General features: G+C 42.1%; 2 protein-coding genes across 6 annotated transcripts in view; both read left to right on the top strand.

Moving 5' to 3' along the window:
• The first annotated feature begins 54 nt into the window (after positions 1 to 54).
• Positions 55 to 16287, top strand: uso1 (USO1 vesicle transport factor). 5 transcript variants are annotated; one of them, XM_075463093.1, is made up of 27 exons: positions 55 to 304; positions 939 to 1025; positions 1874 to 1938; positions 2376 to 2452; positions 2763 to 2774; positions 3085 to 3138; positions 4308 to 4408; positions 4482 to 4584; positions 4733 to 4788; positions 4902 to 5022; positions 5126 to 5304; positions 5402 to 5542; positions 5644 to 5732; positions 5832 to 5986; positions 6105 to 6310; positions 6466 to 6486; positions 9454 to 9564; positions 9780 to 9898; positions 12001 to 12182; positions 12279 to 12400; positions 12505 to 12643; positions 13637 to 13803; positions 14072 to 14134; positions 14311 to 14409; positions 14498 to 14602; positions 14768 to 14962; positions 15339 to 16287. In XM_075463093.1, exons 1-27 carry the CDS (start codon positions 239 to 241, stop codon positions 15408 to 15410), a joined length of 2907 nt encoding a protein of 968 aa, XP_075319208.1. In that variant the 5' UTR covers positions 55 to 238; the 3' UTR covers positions 15411 to 16287. The 5 variants fall into 5 exon arrangements, with proteins under 5 accessions (XP_075319208.1, XP_075319210.1, XP_075319211.1 ...); XM_075463095.1 differs by lacking the exon at positions 2763 to 2774; XM_075463096.1 differs by lacking the exon at positions 6466 to 6486.
• A 3421-nt stretch (positions 16288 to 19708) lies between these two features.
• Positions 19709 to 21837, top strand: part of coro2aa (coronin 2Aa) — a 43209-nt gene continuing 41080 nt past the window's right edge. The window contains exon 1 of the mRNA XM_075463091.1: positions 19709 to 20105. Within this exon, the coding sequence (XP_075319206.1) occupies positions 20091 to 20105 (15 nt within the window). The 5' untranslated portion in view covers positions 19709 to 20090. The remainder of the gene's footprint in view (positions 20106 to 21837) is intronic.

The raw sequence follows: 21837 nt of genomic DNA, 5'->3' as shown, positions 1-21837 counted from the left end.
TAAACTACGCGCTCGTCTGCTGTTTGGCCACGTATCGCCACGTTTTCGCGCATGCGCAGTGCCATCACATTTGTGTTCCGGGGTCGGTCAGTGTACATAGTGTTAAAAATCATATTTGTATTTTTCCTTCCTCACTTTTCATGTACTTTTTTTATACGGACCGCGGAGAGAGTGATACGAGTTTTTTTTGTGAATAGAGTGACGCTTCATATACTCCACAGAGAAGACGTCTGTAAGGATGAACTTCTTCAGAGGAGTGATGGGAGGGCAGGCTGCCGGGCCGCAGCCGTCAGGAGCGGAGACGGTAGGAAAACCAGCACGGCTAGCTCCGGCTAGCTAAGATTTCACCACTGTGTTTTGCACAAACTGGACACATTTATGACGTCAAAACACCACCAACAACAAACATACCCGTATGTTTTAGGCTCACTGTTATCGATTTATCATAGACACTCTGAATAATATTTTAAGATGGATACACCTCTCTGAATTAGTAAACCAGTCAGGCTAATTGGCTAACTGAGCAATTATGTCAGCTAGCCTTGAGGTACCTTACCTGCTGTCAAACGTCACACAGCATATGTCTTTGATTAATAAAATTACATGTAAATATTCAGTAAGCTAATCTCTACAGCACAGTGAATTATTGATTGGTGTTATACTGTCATATTGTTATCTCGAGAACATTTTTGAATGATTGAGCTCCTCTGATAAGTGTTGCCAGACCCTGTTGGGCTTTTGCTTCTCAAATCTGAGCTATGTCACATATGTGCTGTTGATGTTAATAGGATAACCAAAGATAATTGTTGCTCTATTCTGTATCATTAGATATATCTAATAACTTACAAGGAAGTGAGACATATGAAATAACCACCAGCAATGAAGTGTTGAGGTGGAAGTAATGCAAGCTAAACAAATGATGATTTCTCCATTCACAGATCCAGAAGTTGTGTGACCGGGTTGCCTCCTCGACGCTCCTAGAAGACCGTAGAGATGCTGTCCGGGCTCTTAAGTCCCTCTCTAAGGTAAAATATGAAGAGTAAATTACTGAGACTAGATGTAGGTTAAATAATCCTCTTTTTGACTTACTTGAACCAGGACCGCTTCAGTTGTTTCAGCTTATACAATTTTAAAGAGCTGCTTTGCTTTACCACAACCAAAGAGCCAAACGATTAGGTCACGTTACACATCTCTTCCAATATGTCATTTGAAACTTCCTGAGGTGTGCGAGGTGAAGCTCAGTTATTTGTTGTTCTTTTTTTATTTTTTATTTTTAGATTAAACAGCCTAGACTCTGAAGATGGCGGTCGCAATGTTTTTATTGTTATGGTCGGTCAACAAACTAGAGTAGAAAGCAGTAGCACCTATTTTCATTGCTTGAAGTTAGTGCCTAAACCCAATGTGAAATACAACAGCTTGTTACCAACAAAAAAAAAAATGTATAAAAACATTCTTGAAAGGTATGATGCTCATGTGTTGACAAAAAAGTGTTGTTGGTATCTTATTGCTATGACACTGTTATAAACATGTCATAGATAAAGGTCTTGTCAAAATTTTCCTGATAAAAGTGAACTAATAGTTGATGTAAACCACCATCCTGCCTCTTTTCACAGACTGTTTGTGTTACAAGCTGCCCCTTCAGCCATGAGTAATGAGTTTATCAGGCTTGAATAGAGGGTTTAGAGGCACAGGGCTGCACATTAATACATCGGGATGGTCAGTGCAGGTTTACCACATGGTCTTCCTGTGTGTAATAAGAAGAAGGGCAGAGCTCAGCATGCTTTTTTTTTTTTTTTTGCTCCATGTACATGGATTGAAATAGTTCATTTTAGGCTCTCTGCAAAATCTTATTAGACTTGTTACCTTTTTGTAGAAATACCGTATGGAGGTCGGCACACAGGCGATGGATCACTTGATTAACATACTACAGACTGACAGGTATGGAGGTGCTTCTACAAGTAAATGAGATAAGCCAGTTGTATAGTTTTGAACCGTTGCAAAAATGTTATTATTGTGTTGTTGTCAGTAATGGAGTGTATAAATTTATTGACACCCCCCCCCCCAATTTTGAACCAAACCTATGATGTGATATAGTGTGAGGAGTAAAAAGACTTTGAGTAAGTTAAAAAACTATGTTTCATATTTATAACATTTCTTTTCCTCTCCAACCACTATAAGTTACAGATATTGATGGATACTGTGCCCTCAGATTATTCTTGTACTAGTATGTTAGGTTTTGCAGTATTTGACCTCGCTGTCTGTGAAGTGGGAAATTCCTTCATATTTCTTTCTAGTTTTGTTTACTGCTGTTCCCTATTCTGCAAATAATGAAACACGTCTTGTAAATATTGGGATTCTCTCCCCACATGAAACAGATCTGACTCCGAAATCGTCGGATATGCTTTGGACACGCTGTACAACATCATCTGCAATGATGAGGAGGAAGAACAAGGTATTACACCTTTCAGTTATTATTAGAAATGATAGGATTTATCCTGCAAATATTCACCATTGGAAGGAGAAGTAAACATTTATCTAATAATATTTTAGACCATTCTGGAGATTATTCCTACTACTTGTGTGGCGGGTATAAACAGCACAAGTTGACTTAAAACCTGTGTAAAGTCTGCGTGTGTAGATGAGCTAATTTCTTGTCAGTTGTCAGCATTCAGTTTTGCATTCCCTTCGTCAAAATACTGATAATGACTACGTTATGTAAAGACTCTCGTCTCTCTCTTCTCTTCCATGTTTTAACCCTACAGATGAATCAGAAGGTAAAACTCTGACTTTGCATGATGCCAACCCCTTTAACTACCAGCAACACTTGCCAGTTCATACCTTCTCCCTCGTTGGGATGTGGAGAACATGCACATTAATGTATTTTTTTTTTCACACCTCCTGCAGTGGCCTAACTGCAAAAAGCTGATAAACTACTAGGCTGTGTTTCGGGTTGTTTTTGCAGCATGACTTCACAAGAATCAGTTAGCTGATGTTAGACTTCTGAGTACTTTGATGAATGCTAGCTTTTGAGTGAGGCTTTAAACTTTCCCTGTCCCCCTCCACCCCCACCCCCTCCCCTTGCAGATGCAGTCACCCCTCTCCCTGCCTCAGGGAAAAATAAAAATGTGTCCATGCCTGGTCAGTACTGAAACCAAGCCACACGTGCAGTAGCTGTAGTATTACAAGACGACTAACTTCACTAAAAAATCTTTTGGCACCAGAAAAATGGCAGGAGGGTGTTTGTGCTTTACTAATCCCACAGCGCGCTCTGTTAATTTGCTCTTTACGTTGTTTCAAATTCTCCTTTGTTTCTCCCAATATGTTAATACGTGATCATGTTATTGTGAAAGTTGAAACAATTTTAAGGTTTTTTGTTTTTTTTGTCTCGTTGGTTAACCCAAATTTCAAGAATGGTTTATTCACTTTTCTGCGTTAGTTTGTCATGGAATCTGTGGATTTTTCCCGTGTGACAAAGTAACAATAACACGGCTTCATTAAGGTTTGGCTGCATGTACAATTTGATCATTCTCAACTTGCCAGTACAGCCAACATGGACAAGAGAAAAGGAGCAAGACTTAGGAGGCATGTTTTTGTCCTCATGGTGACGTTAGATACATATTTACTCTTCAGTTTTTCTGAAGCTGAATCAGGAAAGCTGATTTACAATCTCCATTTTATGCGCATCATCCAGTCTCTCCGTTTGTTCACTGTCTGGTGCTGAGCATGGAGTGCACACAGTGCTTCAGTAAAGCGAGAACAGCTGCTGCTGGATTTTTAGAGCAAAGCAACAGAAATATAACAATAATGTCGACTCCAGGAAAATCTACGCAATAAGCTTTTAGATATTTATGTCAAAAATTAAGTTTAAAGAAAGTCTAAAATGATCTGTATGACGTAATAGTTCTGTTGTTTAGGGTAGTAGACCCATTTATTTTTAAACTCTTATCAAAGTGATTTTTCATTTGATGTTCATCACTGGAGAATCCTTTGCAGTAACCCGTCTGTCCTGCTGTCCCGTCGTCGATGTGTAGTCTCATGTAATCCCAAAGGTTTGGTCACAAGTATCAGCCTGAACATGCCCACATTTATTCGTCTCAGTCACACGCGGTCCTTGTGATGTCGCCGTCATTTCCGTCGCGGTTTCTTCACATCGTAGTGCAACATTTTGAGAAGTTACAGACTTTGACGCTGTGACTCGGGCTGATTCTTATGACCAAACTAGCCTGTCTCTTGAGTCGATAACCAACTCCTGACGTAGTATTTAAGGAGTTGTTTAAGTTTTTTTTTTTTTTAATTCCCTTTCACAGATGAGAATGCCCAGAAGCAGGCAGATGACCTTGGTGCCCTATTTACAGAGAAGTTCATCCAGGACCCCGAGCACATAACACTGCTTCTCACTCTGTTGGAGGTACTGCACAGTTCCTGGTCCAGCACAAAAAGGTCAGTCTGATGATGTGTTTAACGAATTGATATGATTTTAGGAGTTTGACTTCCACGTCCGTTGGCCTGGGGTGAAGTTGCTGACTGCTCTCCTGAAGAGCCAGGGCGTCCAGTTGCAGGGGATCATTCTTGTCAGCCCCATGGGTGAGTTTCATCTCCTCACTTTAGATCAAATGTGTCTACATAGAGTTTTATATCAACACTTCTACATCTATTCGCCTCATAATGAGGCCGTCAGTCATTTTGGAGGCAGAGGGGCCTTTGTTCCAGCACCTTTTATTTCCTTTCACAGGCGTTTCCAGATTAATGGACCTATTGGCAGACTCTAGAGAAGTAATACGCAATGATGTGAGTGCATTTATCTTTCGTTCTTTATGAACCAACATTTGTGATCCTCTAAAGTTGAGTGTTGACTGCAGATCTGTATGAGTGGGTGACATCCTGTTTCCTGCCTGCAACAGGGCTTGCTGTTGCTTCAGCAGCTGACCAAAGGCAATGCAGCCATTCAGAAAATTGTGGCATTTGAGAACGCATTTGAGCGACTCCTCGACATCATCACAGAAGAGGGCAGCAGTGATGGAGGTGAACTAAATTAACTACAGAATCTCCACTCGACATTTGAATAAAAAGAACGTTGAGTGGATCATTTTCTTGTCCTCCGAGCCATCCTCATTCCTCTGTGCAGGTATTGTGGTGGAGGACTGTTTGCTGTTGCTTCTCAACTTGTTAAAGAACAACAGTTCAAATCAGAACTTCTTCAAGGAGGGTTCTTACATCCAGAGAATGACGCCCTGGTTTGAGGTGGGCGACGACAACTCTGGCTGGTCTGCACAGAAGGTCACTAACCTTCACCTCATGCTGCAGGTAAGTCATAACAGTCAAGTCTAATTGTTTTGTGTTTGATTTTTTTTTTTTAAATCTAAATGCCACTTATTAATCTTTAACAACCGTGTGAATCCAGTTGGTTCGAGTGATGGTGTCACCGGTGAACTCTCCTGGAGCTACAGCCAGCTGTCAGAAGTGCATGTTCCAGTGTGGCCTGTTGCAGCAGCTGTGTACCATCCTCATGGCCACCGGTGTGCCTGCTGACATCCTCACTGAGGTAATCTCAGTAAAAGTGTCGTTAACCATCCAAATTGACTCTTCCTGACACTGAACAAGAGATTAAGCTCCTTTCCCTCTGATCTAACTGCTTTCTTTCAGACTATAAACACAGTTTCAGAGGTTATCAGAGGCTCACAGGTCAACCAGGACTTCTTTGCTTCTGTCAACGCCCCTTCAAACCCACCAAGGTAATACAACCGATTCACCAAAGTGTAGGACCTCATTCATCTGGCTGGAAACGTTTCCTTTTGATGAACTCGATGTGTGATCTCTTCATGTCCCTGCAGACCAGCCATCGTGGTGCTGCTCATGTCCATGGTAAATGAAAGGCAGCCATTTGTGCTTCGCTGTGCAGTCCTTTACTGTTTCCAGTGTTTCCTCTACAAAAACCAGAAGGGCCAGGGGGAGATAGTGGCTACTCTGCTGCCCTCCACCATTGATGGTAAGTCACAATCAATGTCCCCAGGAGGTGATATAGATCCTAGTGTGTTTCTAAAGGCTCACATTGTTTGAGTGTTCTTTCCTAATGGCTCCCTTGTTTTATTTTTTTGCCCCTCCAGCCAATTCCATCTCAGCAGGCCAGCTGCTGTGTGGAGGCCTGTTCTCTGCAGACTCCCTCTCCAACTGGTGTGCTGCTGTGGCCTTGGCCCACGCCCTTCAGGACAACCTCACTCAGAAGGAGCAGCTGCTGAGGGTTCAGCTCGCCACCAGCCTGGGCAAACCTCCCGTCTCTCTGCTGCAGCAGTGCACCAACATCCTGTCTCAGGTAGGACGTGACGATCCTCCTGATGCACATACTGACAGACTATGTGTTTCTGGGTAGTATGATTTTAAAAAGAGGACTTTTTTTTGGAAAAAAGGTAAATACTGAATTGTGTACCACAATGAAGAGAACAGTGTCACATTATTGTGGTTTTGCAGGGTGATAAGATCGTCCGGCGGGTGAGTAAAGTGCCTTTGGAGTGTGTACGTGTGTGTTTTCGGGTGGCACCTGTCCTGGTTATTTTGGCTTGGCGTATGTAGTAAGGGTCTTGGCAGCCCACGCATTGGTGGATCTTGCTCCCCCCCCCCCCCCCCCCTTTTAACTCTAGTACCTCGCCTTGTCCCTAACCTAAGGCTATGACCCATTTCTTCCTCTTTAAGGTAGCAGACAGGTGAACTCTTACTGCCAGTGCAGTGTTGGGAAGAACACAAAGGGGACATCCAACAGAGCTTCAGAGAACATGACAGAGCAACTGTTCTTTGTTGTTGTATCTTTGCTGACATCGTCCTAATACCTGCTTTGAGCTTTGAGCTTTGAACTCGAATGGTTGCTTTTCTGCTAGCTCTTATCTGTCTGCTCAGGAAGTGTGTCCTGCAGCTAATTTTTGGGCCTTTTCCTGTCAGTGAGGGACCTTTACTGTTTTTGTCTTACTTAACATAAACCTGTATTTTTATAGAAATATATTACATAACTGGCTGAAGGTTTTGTGACATGTAGCAACATATAAATGATTGTACTTTTGTGGACATGTTCAAGCTCCGATCATAGCTTCTGTGTTGAAGTGTTCGGAACTTCACAATCACCCTTTATTTAAAGCTTTCTATTGGATGTAAATAGTCTTACCGTTTCAGCTCAGAGCTGAGCCTCTAGATGGATCTCTTATCAATATCTACAATCCAGCCCTAACCTACGTTACATTAGTTAATGGTAGTGACTGAAAACAAAGAGACTGCTGATACGAAAAATGGAAATTGGTTTCCCTTTCACTGAGAGATGGGGCGTTGCCACTTTGAAACAGCAGCACATTGAATCCTGATTGGCTGAGAGTTATCTTGGTCTGGAAGAATGATACATTGCTGTAACTGGACTATCTTAATTACTTTCAACACTTAGTTTTGGCTACACCACATAGTAGATATTTAATTTCTGTCTATTACAAGGCACAGAAAACAGTCGCAGATCTTTTTTTAAACTGAATGTAAATTGCAGCAAATTGCTAAGAGAGTCAGATGTGAGTGACTGGATGTGAGTGGATGCAGAGCACTGCTGAAACCTCGAGGTCAGAGAATGGATGCCTTAGGTGAGAGATGGTCTGACAAAAAAAAAAACCGAACCTAAAATTCAGCCTGTCTTCTGCTGTTTACTTTTGTACTTTCCAATGATTGGTTGCCAAGAGCTTGAGCCACATGTACAGTTTGTTTATCAACTCTATTGACAAAAGGTCGGAACCAATGAAGAAAATTGACTCTCTGGAAAGCAGTCTTGTGTAAGACTGAGAGCAGACCGGAAAACATCGTCATCCTCTGAGGCCCAAAGTGACAGCCTCAGTAAATATCACTGCAAGTAAACACATAGTCAGATTTGACATTCTGCTAAGCTTGGATCACTTTTGAATGTTTTAGTGTTTTTAAAGTCGGGAGATTGGGTTTATTTAACATTTTTCAACAACAAATCTGAAGACTGAGCTGAGAGCACTTTTTTTTACACACACACATGACTGTTTGCTCTTATGATGCCTGTGGTCATTTTCTTTCTTTTGTTTTCCTCATTTTTGCATTACGTCACATTTGGAGGCTAAAGCTGAAAAGGTGATTTTTGTTTTTGTTTTGGTATGTAATGCTGATAAGTTTTCTCATCCACCCTCATGGCTCAGATCTCCACACATTTTTGGCCTCCATTGTTTCCACTGCGGGAAGTAGGCGTCCCCTTGTTTTAAAGCACGCTGGGCAATAACCCATTTTGACCTGAACTTTTTCGAGTCTGGAGCGAGCCACGCGGCGCCTCCTTGTTTTCAAGACCTTGTTACCATTTCAAATTTTCGCTGAACTTGTAGGCAACGTCAGTATTTTATGATAAAAGATTAAGGCTCAAACTATCAAATGGATTTTACTTTAAAGATAGTAGAACTAAAAAGTTTTGGTCGCCAGTTTTAAGTTCTCCAAATCTCTGGTTTTAGAGGGCAGTTTTAAACAAAGCCTGAGGTCTGAATGGGTTACGTGTCGATGCATCAGCTGATTACAAACCTAAAGCTGCAGTTTAGACCTTAAACCTGCACAACATTTTTTGTTTTACATCCCAGCTCCATGAAAATCACCTCTTTTTTTTTATTTTATTTTTTATTTCCCCTGCTTCAGCTGATGGAGTTGTAAACTTGCATAAAATTCTGAAAAAAAGTATTTTAGATGTTTTATCATAAGTTAAAGGAAATCATTTTAATTAGATTTTTATCAGCTAAAAAAAAAAAAAAAGCTAAGCGTATTTTTCCCTTTCTTATCAAACTTTTTGATTTGAAAGTTATCAATTACCTGAAGAATAAGAATTGGAAACTACAAAACAATTCCATCATGACTTTGTCGCATACTTCATGTCCGAGGGTAAAGACTCTGGTATCTGCTCATATGACTGCACGCTCTTGTCAAGCTAACCTCGTTGAAATGTCTGAATATTTTTGTCTTGGCTGTGTTCTTATTAACTTATTATAACCGTATTAACTACTAATGGGTTATGTTATTTGCAGCATTGATTGACAACCATGACTTTTTCCATTCTTCTAATAATCAGATTGTTTTACTCTGCTTGTTTGCAAAGTTCATCCAGATAGCAATAAATGAACTTTATTGTTCCCAAAATGTCCACGTCTCTGCAGAATCGATGCTTGTTTTTGCACCTGCTGATTTTCAAAAAAGTTCTGTTGCTATTTTTTGATCTGAACTCTTGCTAGATAAAATTCTTTGGTAAGAAAGATCTCAATCTGGATTTGATCTAGATTAAAGGATTCATTGCTGGACTAAATAATGTTCAGCCAGCATCCTCTTCCTCAGGGTCTTTCGTCTTCCTTTTCAAAGACAGATTCCTAAATATTTGTTCTATCCATTTTCATCCGAGCACATGTTAAGATTTTCCTCTTTTGCTGTTGTTCTCTGCAGGGCAGTAAAGTCCAGACCAGGGTGGGCCTCCTCATGCTTCTGTGTACGTGGATCAGCAACTGTCCGATTGCTGTCACGCACTTCCTTCACAACCAGGATAATGTTCCCTTTGTATCCTTGAAGCTGCTCGCTCACAATCTGCCAGTTTAGTCACAGTAACTGCATTTTTCCCTCAGTTTCACCTTTTCCTTTAGCTTTTTTTCTCTTTAAATTCAACCACTGAACCTGAAATAGATAGATCTTGATGACTCGGTGGGGGGTAACATGTACATTCTGCTTTCTTCAAATGGATGTCGATTGAATCCTTGACTCTGTGACTTCTGTAGCTGACCGCTCAGATCTCAGAGAACCTCGGGGAAGATGAAAGGCTGGTGCAGGGTCTGTGTGCGCTGCTGCTCGGCATCTGCATCTATTATAACGACAACTCGCTGGAAAACTGCACCAAGTTAGTGCCTTTTAATTGATCAAACTAGTTTTACTAGTTTTGCCACACAGATGTTTAACGCCGGGGTTGTCAAAATAATGATAATCTTGCACTAATCGATGGTAATAAACTTCGCATCTAATAAGATATTCATTTGCAATAGTATCTGTACCAATAGTGCTGTCTTCATCCTCCTCCTCAAGTTAGCCGCTTCCCACAGCACCGCAACAGACAGCCCTTCCCCTCGCTACCAGCTGAACGCATGAACACTAGTTGACATTCAACACCGAGGTGGCTCCCTTCACCAGCATAAAACGAACTGAACAGTGAGCACAGTTGCATACTAAGTTGAGTCGCGCTACAGCTCGTCTTGGCCCTTTAATTTGGCCACCATCGTTGTCCCACTGTCCCAGGAATGGAATCAACTAAATTTATACAACTATGTTTGACTGTGTTAGAAAACAACTTACTCTACTTAGATGCGAGTACAGCCAAATCCACTGCACAGATGTTGTCTTGAAGTTACTTAAATGGTGACAAAATCAGGATTTTATTAGAGCAGAGCGTCAGTCATGAAGTGCTTTAAGTGAGACATAGTTATTGGGTGGATTTTTTATTTTTTTTTATAATGATTTTTTTGGGGCTTTTTATGCCTTTTATTAGATAGGACAGTGTAGAGAGACAGGAAGCAGAGAGAGGGGGAACAACACGCAGCAAAGGGCCGTCCGATGTGGGACTCGAACCGGGGCCAGCTGCAGCGAGGACTATAGCCTCTTGTACATGGGGCACCTGCTGTATCCACTACGCCACAGACTGCCCCTATTGGGCGGATCTTTAGTCCAAATTTTCAGTGCGTTTTTCAGCCCATTTGAGTATACTGGATATATTAGTTTTGAGAAGCTCAGTTTCAGTCAGACTATACATCTAATGGCTCCCGGCTGTGACCACGACTGCTAGTGCGACCAGTTTTGGAGCCATTGTACTGCACCAGTACTACTTGGAAATAGAATTTTTTTCTAGAAAACGATTATTATTTTTTTTTTTTTAAACTTATTTATTCATTGAAATTGGTTGTTTTTCCATCATCATCGTATTTCTTATGAAACACCAGGAGGGAGTGTGAATCAATGTGCCACTGCTTCATAAGTCTTCATAACAACATGAGTGGGGATGATTAAAACTGCACGGGTTGACGTTTAGCTGTGCCGGGTCAGTAGACCTCAAAGCGTCACAGGTGCACAGTGTGCAGGTTTCAGAAGAAACAAACTTTCAGATCTGTGACACGACGGTCCTGAATCAATGATGAGGATGAGATGTGAAATCGGCAGGCAGAGATCCTCCAGCATGAAACAGTCACACAGTTTATAACGTAAAGATTTAGCAAAGAAAGGAGCGCCGTGTATTTCAATCAATCAATCAAACTTTATTTATATAGCCCCTTACAATAGCCAACTGGTACTCAAAGTGCTTTACAACAGGATAAAAACAACAATACATAAAACAAAACATAAAACACGATTCAGAAATGGTAAAAGTGCTAAAAGTGCTGCAGGGCATTAAACGCCTTCCACAAGTGCAATAAAATGAATTGAATAAAATTTGTATAAAATTAAGATAATTAAAAAAGAGCGGATAGAATGGATGCATAGTGGCCCTAATCAGAGTTCGAACGCCAGTCTAAAAAGGTGGGTCTTAAGCTTCGATTTAAAAAGGCCGAGATCAGTATTTCATCTACCGTTATCGGCGTGGCCCTACATTTGCGGGGACAACTAGTTCGCTGACTCGAGCTCAAACTTCAAACATTAGCCACTAATGAAGCGTAAGCCGCAAGGAGCATTAACTCTGTGGAAACAGATGCACTAACGAAACGCTGTGGGTCTGTTGGCAGCGTTTAAGAGGCAGGAATCGACTTATCTGCAGCTCGCTGAAAGTGACACTGATGAGGGGCCAGTTCCACATGTGTTTTATATTGTAAAGTGCTTTTTAAAGACACAGACCATCTTTATCAAGGTAACACGAGGCAGTGTAAGCTCCATCTCTTTCATGTCTTTCTTTTTAAATGTCTGTTTAATGTGCCATCGGTGCAGTGCGTTGTTAAACTCTAATGTCCTTCTCCCGTCCAGAGAGAAACTAAAGCAGCTGATTGAGAAACGCATCGGAAAGGAAAACTTTGTAGAAAAGCTCGGCTTCATCACCAAACACGAACTGTATTCGCGAGCGGCCCTGAAGCCGCAGCCTGTCTTCCCGTCTCCAGAGCAGATGCTGTTCGACCACGAGTTCACCAAGCTCGTCAAAGAACTGGAGGGTCAGTCAGAGGCTTGCCGGATGACTTTTATTCACGGTGTAGCTCACGCCAACAGTATTTGTTTAAACAGGATGGTGTTCTCTCTGCTGTACACAGGTGTGATAACTAAGGCAGTTCACAAGTCCAGTGAGGAGGATAAGAAGGAAGAGGAGGTGAAGAAGACATTAGAGCAACATGACAACATTGTAACTCAGTACAAAGAGCTGATCAGAGAACAGGTAGGCAGAAGTTTTAAGTTCTTAAATTCTATCGTATAGTCTTTCCTCAGTGTGTTTTGTTTTTGATGTAGCATTCTGTTGACTTTTTTTATTTTGATCGTCAGGATGCTCAAATCCAGGAGCTGAAAGAGCAGGTAGTGTCAATGACGGCTCAGAACGAACAGATGCAGACTACAGTCACCCAGCAGCTGTCCCAGATCCAGCAGCACAAAGACCAGTACAACATCCTCAAACTGAAGTTAGGTGGGTTCTCCGCACCAGCTGCCAACACGTGGGTTTGGTCCTCTAGACACATGCGTTTATGTTTATGCATTTAGCAGTCACTTTTATCCAAAGCGACTTACAAATGAGGATGTAACATTACAGCTAACATTAAAGCTAACAATAAGCTACATAGAAGGAAACCATGAGTCAGATTCTGTCAGAGGTGACAGGTGTGGCAGTGTAGAGATGGAGTGCAGGCATAGAGGGAGGAACAGAAAGATAAAGTGCAGTAGAGGGAGTTGGGAAGTACAGGGGAAGTTCTAGGATAGGAGATGCTCTCTGAAGAGGGCCGCCCCTGTTCTTGGTAGCACTCGGTAGGCCATTCCACCATCGTGGAACGACACATGAAAAGATTCTGGATTGTCTTAAGCGTGGTGGAGGCACTGCTAGACGACAATCCTGTGACGACCGGAGTGACCGAGTTGTGACATAAGCCTTTGCAAGAGCATTCAAGTAGATGGGAGCCGTTCCATTAAGGACTCTGTAGACTAACATCAGTGACTTGAATTTGATGCGGGTGGGCCAGTGGAGTTCAATGAACAGAGGGGGCACGTGTGCTCTTTTCGGCTGATCGAAGACCAGACGCGCCGCCGCGTTCTGGACCATCTGCAGCGGTTTCACAGCACAGGCTGGGAGAGCAGTTAGGAGAGTGTTAGATGACCATAGCCTGCACCAGGAGCTGGGTGGCGTGTTGGGTTAGGTATGGCCTGATCTTTCCTATGTTTAGCAATGCGAAGCGGCATGATCGAGCAACGGAGGTAACATGATCTTTAAAGGTTAGTTGGTCATCAATCATGACACCCAAGTTTCCAGCTACCTTTTGATGGAGCAAGAGATGGGGATTCAGTTTGGACACAAACTGATGCATGAAAAATATAATTTATAAGTCAACATGTGCAATTTCTGCTTGCTGTTCGGAATGATAAATGTTTTGAAACTATTCCCCATAAACATTGTGGATATGGTGTCCAGGTAAGGAGAACCAGAGTCAGTCTATCAGCCAGGGAGACAGCTCTCAGGTGAACGGGCTGCAGACAGAGGAGCTTTCCCAGCTCAGAGAAGAGGTGGAGGAGCTCCGCAAGCAACACGCGCTTCTTCAGACACAACTCGGTGAAAAAGATGCACTCATCGACACCCTGGTTAGTGAATTTGTTTGTGTGTGTGTGTGTGTGTGCGTGTGCGTGTGTGTGTGTGTGTGTGTGTGTGTGTATGCAAGCTTTAAGTTGAGCCAGACAAGCCGTCCTGGCACAGAAGGATGTGTTTATGGATTGGATCACAGCTGCTTTTCAGCTCTGTTTTCCGTTTTGCTGTACTGTGGGTGTTTGTGTGTAAGATCAACTCACAGTTGCTGCTTAATCCTGAGTGAAATTGCCCAACGCATTGTGTTTTTACTGTGTGTAATTGTAGACGTCAGCAGCACAGACGGCAGAGGGTCCAGCAGCAGGATTAGACAACACAGAGCTGCTCCAGGTGATTTTTACCCTTTTTCTTGGCCTCTTTCCCTCCAAAACCTGCTCACTGCCACAGAATCGGCATTCATTCTTTATAACTGTCTCACAGTTAGAAAATCGATTGCACTACCAGACTTCACTTTAAAACTTTAATGTGAACTATGATTTTTTTTTTTTTTTCATTACTTGTTGCAGGAACTGGACGCTTTAAAGAGTCGGGTTGAGTCCCAGTCATCAGAAATCAACCAGCTGAAGACCGAGAAACAGGAGCTGCTCAAAAGAGCTGAAGCTGGGGTAAAGAACAGCAAACATCACACCAGTTTGGCATAAGTATGTTTAATGGTTACTTTCCATTGCTTGACCTCTCTGTGGTTTCTCTCAGTCCTCTGATACCGTCCCCACCAGTGACGCTTCATTAGACGCCAGTAAGATGGCAGATCTTGAGAGCACACTTGCTGCACAGACGTCTGAGACAGAGAAACTGAAGGTGTGTAAGAGTATCTCTTTGATTGTTCTCTGTTGGTTTAGACATTCCCGTAGTTGTGGAGTTTTGCGGGCATCTTATTTGTTTTTAGAAAAATCGTCATCACCTACACTGATTAACAGTTCCTCTCATCTCCTTCTTTCTTGTCCTGCCTCCTCTGTGCCGTAGGAGAGCTGGGCAGAGCTGGAGCAGAAGCTGGATTCAGTCACGAGCACGGTGGCCATCCTGCAGACGGAGAAGGCCAAACTGCAGACTGAGGTCCAAGAGTCCAGGAAGGAGCAGGATGACCTGCTGATGCTGCTGGCAGATCAAGACCAGAAGATCCACGCCCTCAAAAAGAAACTCAAAGACCTGGGAGAGCCGGTAAACACACAGCTGACAGTCATGAAGCTCACTTAGCCAACCCTGTAGGTATATGTGCGATAAACCGTTAGGTTAGGTCATTTTTTTTTTATTGGAAAAGTGTCCTAATATGGGTTTTCTATCATACCACGATAGAGATTTAGAGACAATTTTTTGCAGACTTGATTGGCAAAACTGGCGAGAAAAAAAGCCCACAGCCTGATGTTTGTGTGTTCCCAACTCAGCCAATAAATCGTGCTGGTAGTCATTAGAGTTACAGATGTGGTGAGTAGTGAGACTGACTAGAGGAGTAGCTACAAAGACTAACTTTGTGTCCGGATCACTCAGCTTTGTTTCGTTTGTTTGCGCTAGTTAGACTGAGGAACTTTCCCTACAGGTGGAAGATGAAGAAGAGGACGACATCGACGCCACGGACCAGACATCCGACGAGGATGAAGACGAGGACTAGAGGAAAAACACTCAGGAGGAAAAGACGGAGAGATGTGACTTTGCCTGCCAGGAGGCGAGAAAAGACGTTTGCAGAGACGCACCTGAGAAACTGAAGAATAGGACTGATGTGTGTCAAAGCAGTTTCTCCTCCCGGCCGCCATGCTGTCTTGATTTTGCTTCACCCCGTCACATCACATGTGCATGTTTAGGTTATTTTTTTGAACATTTGTTGTTCAACTTGAGGTTCTTCTTTCCAGCTATTCCATTTTCAGCGACAGCTAAGAGATTTGAACTCGTCAGTGTATTCATCTCTGCTACGTTTACCGTCAGTTTGTGATGGATTTTACCAGTCTTGTGTTCATCGTGGTATATTGTCATATAGTTTGTAATCGCAAAAGAAAATCTAGGCTCATTTTAACACTCAAGTCGTCTGGAGAATGTTGAGGAGGATTTAAAGAGTAGCGTAAGTCCACTATGATCAGACGTGATAAAAGCGACATCATTGACGTGCTGCTTTCCCATCCTGGTCTGCTGCTTGCGGTAAGATGCGCCTGCAGCTCTAAGGATCCCCTGGAACACGGGACTGCGCTTCACTCTGGATCTATCTGCCTTCAGTCGGTATAAGGTTGGCGTTACAGTATTTAACGCTCAGTTGTTCCATCTCATCTTTACGGTTCAACCTGACCTGCTCTACAATATGCTGCAAAAAGCTGACAGAAAACATGTAAAGACAAAAAAAAAAAGACATATTTTTGCAACTTTTTGTCCAGTACTGGCATCCAGCTTCTGTATGATATTGTGTAACTTATCAATTTAAGAGCCACCTTGAAATGAATAATCTATCTGTATGACATATGGAGGAATAATTGTAGATAAATTAAATTTTACTAAATCCACATCAAGACATTTTGTTTCGTCTGTTCGGATTAGAGATTCCCTGTTTGAGTGTTAATCCTAACACTACAGTGCCAGTGGTGGACGTCGGCTCATTTCAGTTTTGAAATGATCTTGAAAGAATGTCCCCAAAAATCGGATTAAACTAAACTAAGTTGCTGTGGGACTGTTGAAACTGCCTGTTTCTTGTCTCTCATCTGCTTAAAGATGAAAGCCTCACCCATCGAAGCGTGTGAACAGAACAGAGATGAGAAAAGCTGCTGATCATCAATATCCATCAGCTGTGAGTTGCCATGGTGATGATGAGGGCAACGTTCTATCCCATGCAGACTGAAAACTCACAAAACCTTTGTCCTGAACTGCTGCACCATAGGAAAAACGCAGAGGAAAAAGCTTCTTTTTTTTTCTCCTAAGTTTTAATGTAAAAGAAAAATGAAGCCTTTAAAACGAACATTTCTTTTTGCATTTTAAGAGATAAAACGTGCGTCTAAGAAAAATGATTGCGCTTCTTACCAAATGTCAAACTTTGTGACCCATTGGTGGGTTGAAAAATGAGGAATTACAATAACATACAGTGGTTTATATAGACGGGTATTATATTTGCAGCTATCTCACCAACTATCTATCCAGTAAACAGTTTTTTTTTTGTTTTTTTTTTAAGACGTTATTGTGGCTTAATGTGAAAACTTTTGATTGTTCAGGTTTGGTGGGGGTGTAATCGACAGCATGTCTTAACTCTCTGAGGTCTATGATCACGCCGGTGGGATCAGATTGCATTACGTCATTACGGCCCAGACCCCAGAGGGTTAACGTCTGTCCACAAAGTGGAATTATAAACTTTAACAACAAAATATATATAAAAAAAACAGGCAAAAGCTTAAAGTACACTTCAGTTCAGGTCAGTTGTGTTGGATTACGTTAGATTTCACAGGTGTTCCTAATAAAGTGGTCTCACTGTAGGTAACCTTGGAGACAACATTGTACATGCAAAAACCTGCCTACTGAATAAAAACGCAATTCAACCTTACTGGCAAAAATTCGGATGAATTGGATGAAAAGAAACAAGGCTGAAGGACCAATATTACAAGTTCTAAAGAAGAGGATTTTTCTTCATTAATGTGGCGTCTGTGAAACGACAACAGTTGTGCTACAAATGATCTGCATGGTGTCACAGATATTCAGCGTAAACTTCCTCCCAATTGGATGAGAAACGGATCACTTCTGAGGCTTGCAAAAAAGAGCAGAAACAATTCATATAAGGGCAGAAGGACAAACTTGAAAAATGCACAACTAAAATGTATTTGGAGGAGAGCTTTAGGATTTCATATGAACTCGGTCCCAATTTCTTTTCCACAAACAAGTCCATGTGAACTGGAAGCACTGAGTGGGCTGACATGTAATGACCCACTCATCGGTCATCAGTGTAACGCTGAGGAACAGACATGTTAAACCTGTGCTGCTCATCAGCAAAATCAGAGAACAAGGTGAGAGTATCTTCCATCCATCCATTTTCTATGCCTCCTCAATCTAAGTGAGGGTCACCGGGGGGGCTGGAGCCTCTCACAGCTGCCATTGAGCGAGAGGTGGGGGTTACACCCTGGGCGGGTCACAAGTCCATCACAAGGCTTGAGATAATCAGATCCTCATTAATGCTGTTTCACCTATAAATGCTCTTTGTTTCGTATTTAATTGTCCACGTGACTCAGACGTTCACTCCCCTCATGCTGCCCTGCTGCTCAGTAAGTTAAACATAGCATCGCAGTCCAGTTTCTGTGTAATCAAAGTTTTCTACTGGATTCAAAACTCGTCTGTTTTTCCTCAAAGTAAACATCACTTTTGATTGCCGTTCATTTGTCACCGATCAGCTTCATCTGTGATAATCATCAGTCGGGTGTTTTGTAAATGAAATTCACAGCAATGATCAAAGCATAAGCTGATAAAAGTTCTTCCTCCTTCCTTATTTGAATAAGTCCCTCCTTCAATATGATGGTTCAAACAAATGATTGTGTCAGTCATGTGTCAAGGCATACTGTGTGGAAAGTGGCTTCTCCTTTCATTAATCCTTTTGTGATATCTGTGTTTCATCACTGGGGGGCAGTGAATGTCCTGAGATGAAACACACACACACGCACACACACGCACACACACACACACAAAAGATGACACCTCGTATGCTCTTAATGATAGTATGCATAATATAATATGAATTATTAATGCTGACAATAGGGCCTAGCTAAAATCCGACTTGTTTTACTGTTCAAACATACCGTACAGACTTTTGTATTTAAAACGCATGAAGTGAATTCAGTTAGTTACCTCCTTTTCAGTCAGATCTCAGAAACTTTTCAGTGATACAAAGCGGCAAACTAATGTTGAAAAGACAGTATCTGCACTCACACAACATTAAGCTTACAATAAATGACATCATGCACTGAGAGTAGAACAGTGCATCTCTGCTCTGTGCTGGCCACATGTCCCAGGCACTCCCTCAAAGGCCCCGGAGCCAAACTGGCGTATCGATGCCTCTTCCTCTGTCTTTCTGTGCAGCGTTGTCGCCTCTCTCTGCTGTCAACTTTAACAAAGAGCATGAAATTACACAAAAGCTCCAGTGTAGTTTGCCTGTAGATCCACAGTAACCAGCCACTGCAGTTTCCCCAGAACATAACATGACTGTGTTTTGGAACATGGACTGTGTCTGCAAAACTAAAAATAGCTTCAAGTCCGCCACAGTGTAAACTATTTGGTGTGGTGTGTAATTATCTTGGTGTGGCTTGAATTTACTCAAACTTTATTGAGGTGGAGCGACTGCGTTGTTTAATCCGTATGAAAGAACCTGATGCCTGACGTGCTCACCATGACCTGTTTAAATCTGCTGAGTAACTACAGTGATCTGTTCTAAATGTTATCATTTCGACCAAGACACCCAAAATGTTGAGTCAGAATCTTCTTATTTTTCTCAACATTAATTCACATAAAAGATACTAGACTAACATTTGAGATAAGTTTGGATTTTGAAATAGCGGCTCGAAATTCTCAGAAAATAAAGCTGAGTAAATATTTTCCAGGTTTTGGATTCGTGTCTCAAATTTTTATTTAGAAAAGATTCATCAGAATTTTGGTGAAAGGATTTTAAAAGACCTTTTCTAATTTTTTTTTATTTTTATTTACTGTATCAGAAATGATCCCATGTGGCTTACATTGCAGGAGAGTGAATACTAAGAAAAAAATGACAAGATGATAGTACTCAAATATGCTGCAGTATTTCAGCAGGTGAGTTCAGAATAAGTATAATCCACCAATAGAAGTGGTACAATATGACCAGAGTTTGCTCTAACAGCTCCACAGTTTGTTGCACCTGACATTATTTCCCATGTACTGATGCCACATGCGTGGAATCAGCCTGATTGCGTCGCCCCTCCCTCCTCTTCCTCCTGTCGTGCATCCTGTCTCTGCTCGCATCTCTCCTTGTCCACTGCCCTCCTCTTCCTCCACCGGCTCCTGTTTTCTTTTCTTTTCTTTTTCCCCCCCACAGCTGCTGCAGTCTGTTGGGGAGGGAATCATCTTTCCTGTGAGTTTCTGGGTTTTTTTCCCCACCCCCCTCTCTCAAGGTTAGAGCCGGGCATCATGACATTTCCAGTGATCCCCATGTAACTACTGCCGGTGATATAACACGACTCGTCCCCTGCTCAGGCAACTGCTCCTTGCACACCAAAAAAAATAAAATAATCCAGCAGCAGCAGCAGCAGCTCCACCACCGGGTCCTCCTCCAGGGAAAACCACCACCTGCCGCCGCACCCCGCGCCACATGACCGTCTCAAAGGTGAGTTCCCGGCACACTTTCACAAGTTGCGGGCGCGTTTTGTCGCACCGCTCGGTAAAGGGATTTGTGCTGCAGAGAGGCAGATGGTATTATTTTAGGCTTTGCGTCGTGGATCTGAGCTGCAACCCTGCCATGCAGCTCCAGAGCCTCCCCCGAGCGGACACAGACACGCGGCTCAGCTCCTGGGATGGAACTGCGCGCCGGAGCTCTTTTAGACTCGCTGTTCCACGATATGACAGAGAAGTGGACATCTGTCTCTATCGAAGCGGCGAATGCTTTCCTCGGATACACAAGCCTAGGGAAAATTATCATCTAAACGATAAAAAAATATATATATTTCCTCACCAGAGGTTGGCACCAATATATGGAGTCATGGGTTAGAAAAGAATGGCGTGTTTTTTTTTTTTTTTCTCGTCTTATTGCTGTTTGGATGCAGATGCCTAAAGCTTCCTCATAGATCACGTGATAAATGAGGTATTTTTAGACCTAGTTCCCTAAAATTACAAAAAAAAAAAAAGGTATTGCGGATTAACACAAGTGTCTATGATTCACTGAAAAATCCTATATGTGTGTGAAACAACAAATCTGTTCGTTTCAGTCAACTAAGTGATGAGTTTTGGTCTTTGATCAAGACACAGACAGAGTGTAAACTGATCAAGAGGAGAAGCTGACAATGTGAGAATCATATTGATTTGGATTACCTTTGCATTCAAAGTTCAGGGAACTGAACAGTCTTCTCAGCTATTGATGTTTTTCCTCAGAGATTTATGTGCTGCATGACTAGTGTTTCAGCTGTCCTCAGAGTTGGTGATGAAATGTAACGGGGAGGCCAAAACACAGAGATGATGACTTTTTAGTCCCAATGTGATGGAGAAAAACATCAAATTCTGACATTTCAGAGGGTGGAATTGAATGGAAAATATTTTTAGAAAAACCAAAACAACAACTTCGGCATTACTTTTCTGTAGGTCAACAAAAGCTTTGAACTAAAGGCTTCGTTATGCAGTTTGATGTCTTCAGAAAGAGGAGTTTCTGGGCTTGTAGCGCGACCAAACAACTGAGCAAGCCAGTGCAGTCGCAACATTACTGGGCCCACAATCGGTTGAAGGAAAAGGGAGGATATCAAGAATACGGAAAAGTTGGAGGGGGTTACATCTTAAATGTGACAATAGCCTACTTGTTTTTATCTCACACACTGAGCGGTTAATGGGAAAACAAAAGAAAAAAGTAACAGACTGATAAACTGGTTATAAAAATATGCCACCATCATGTCTGTAAACCCATCGTTGGCCATACAGTAAGGCAAGGGAAGGCATCTTTATTTATACAGCGCATTTCATACCACAGGCAACTCAATGTGCTTTACATAAAGACAAGGCATTTAAAAGAACAGCATAAAGCAGCAATTTAAAGAAAAAAAATAGAATAAAAATGAAAAACACAGTTAAAAGCAATCAAAGAAGAGGGGAAAAAGAAAGATATAAACTCAACCATACGCACACCGAAAGAGAAATGTTTTTAACCTGGATTTAAAAGTGCTTACAGTTGTGGCTGATTTCAGTTCTGCTAGTAAGTGAAATCTGTCAGTTTTGTTATGTTTTAGCTCAGCTGTACCCTGGTGGCCGCTGGTTCACCAGATGGCTCAGATCCATTGTTTTATTCCTGACCGAATGTAAACAGACTTAAAACAAAAGAAAAAGCAGTTTGAGGGCTTGGTGTTTAATGACCCGAG

Source organism: Odontesthes bonariensis, chromosome 4, assembly GCF_027942865.1.
Source record: "Odontesthes bonariensis isolate fOdoBon6 chromosome 4, fOdoBon6.hap1, whole genome shotgun sequence".
Taxonomy (NCBI): domain Eukaryota; kingdom Metazoa; phylum Chordata; class Actinopteri; order Atheriniformes; family Atherinopsidae; genus Odontesthes; species Odontesthes bonariensis.
The sequence above is the reverse complement of the archived record's forward strand: the minus strand, read 5'-3'. Positions and strand labels throughout refer to the sequence as shown.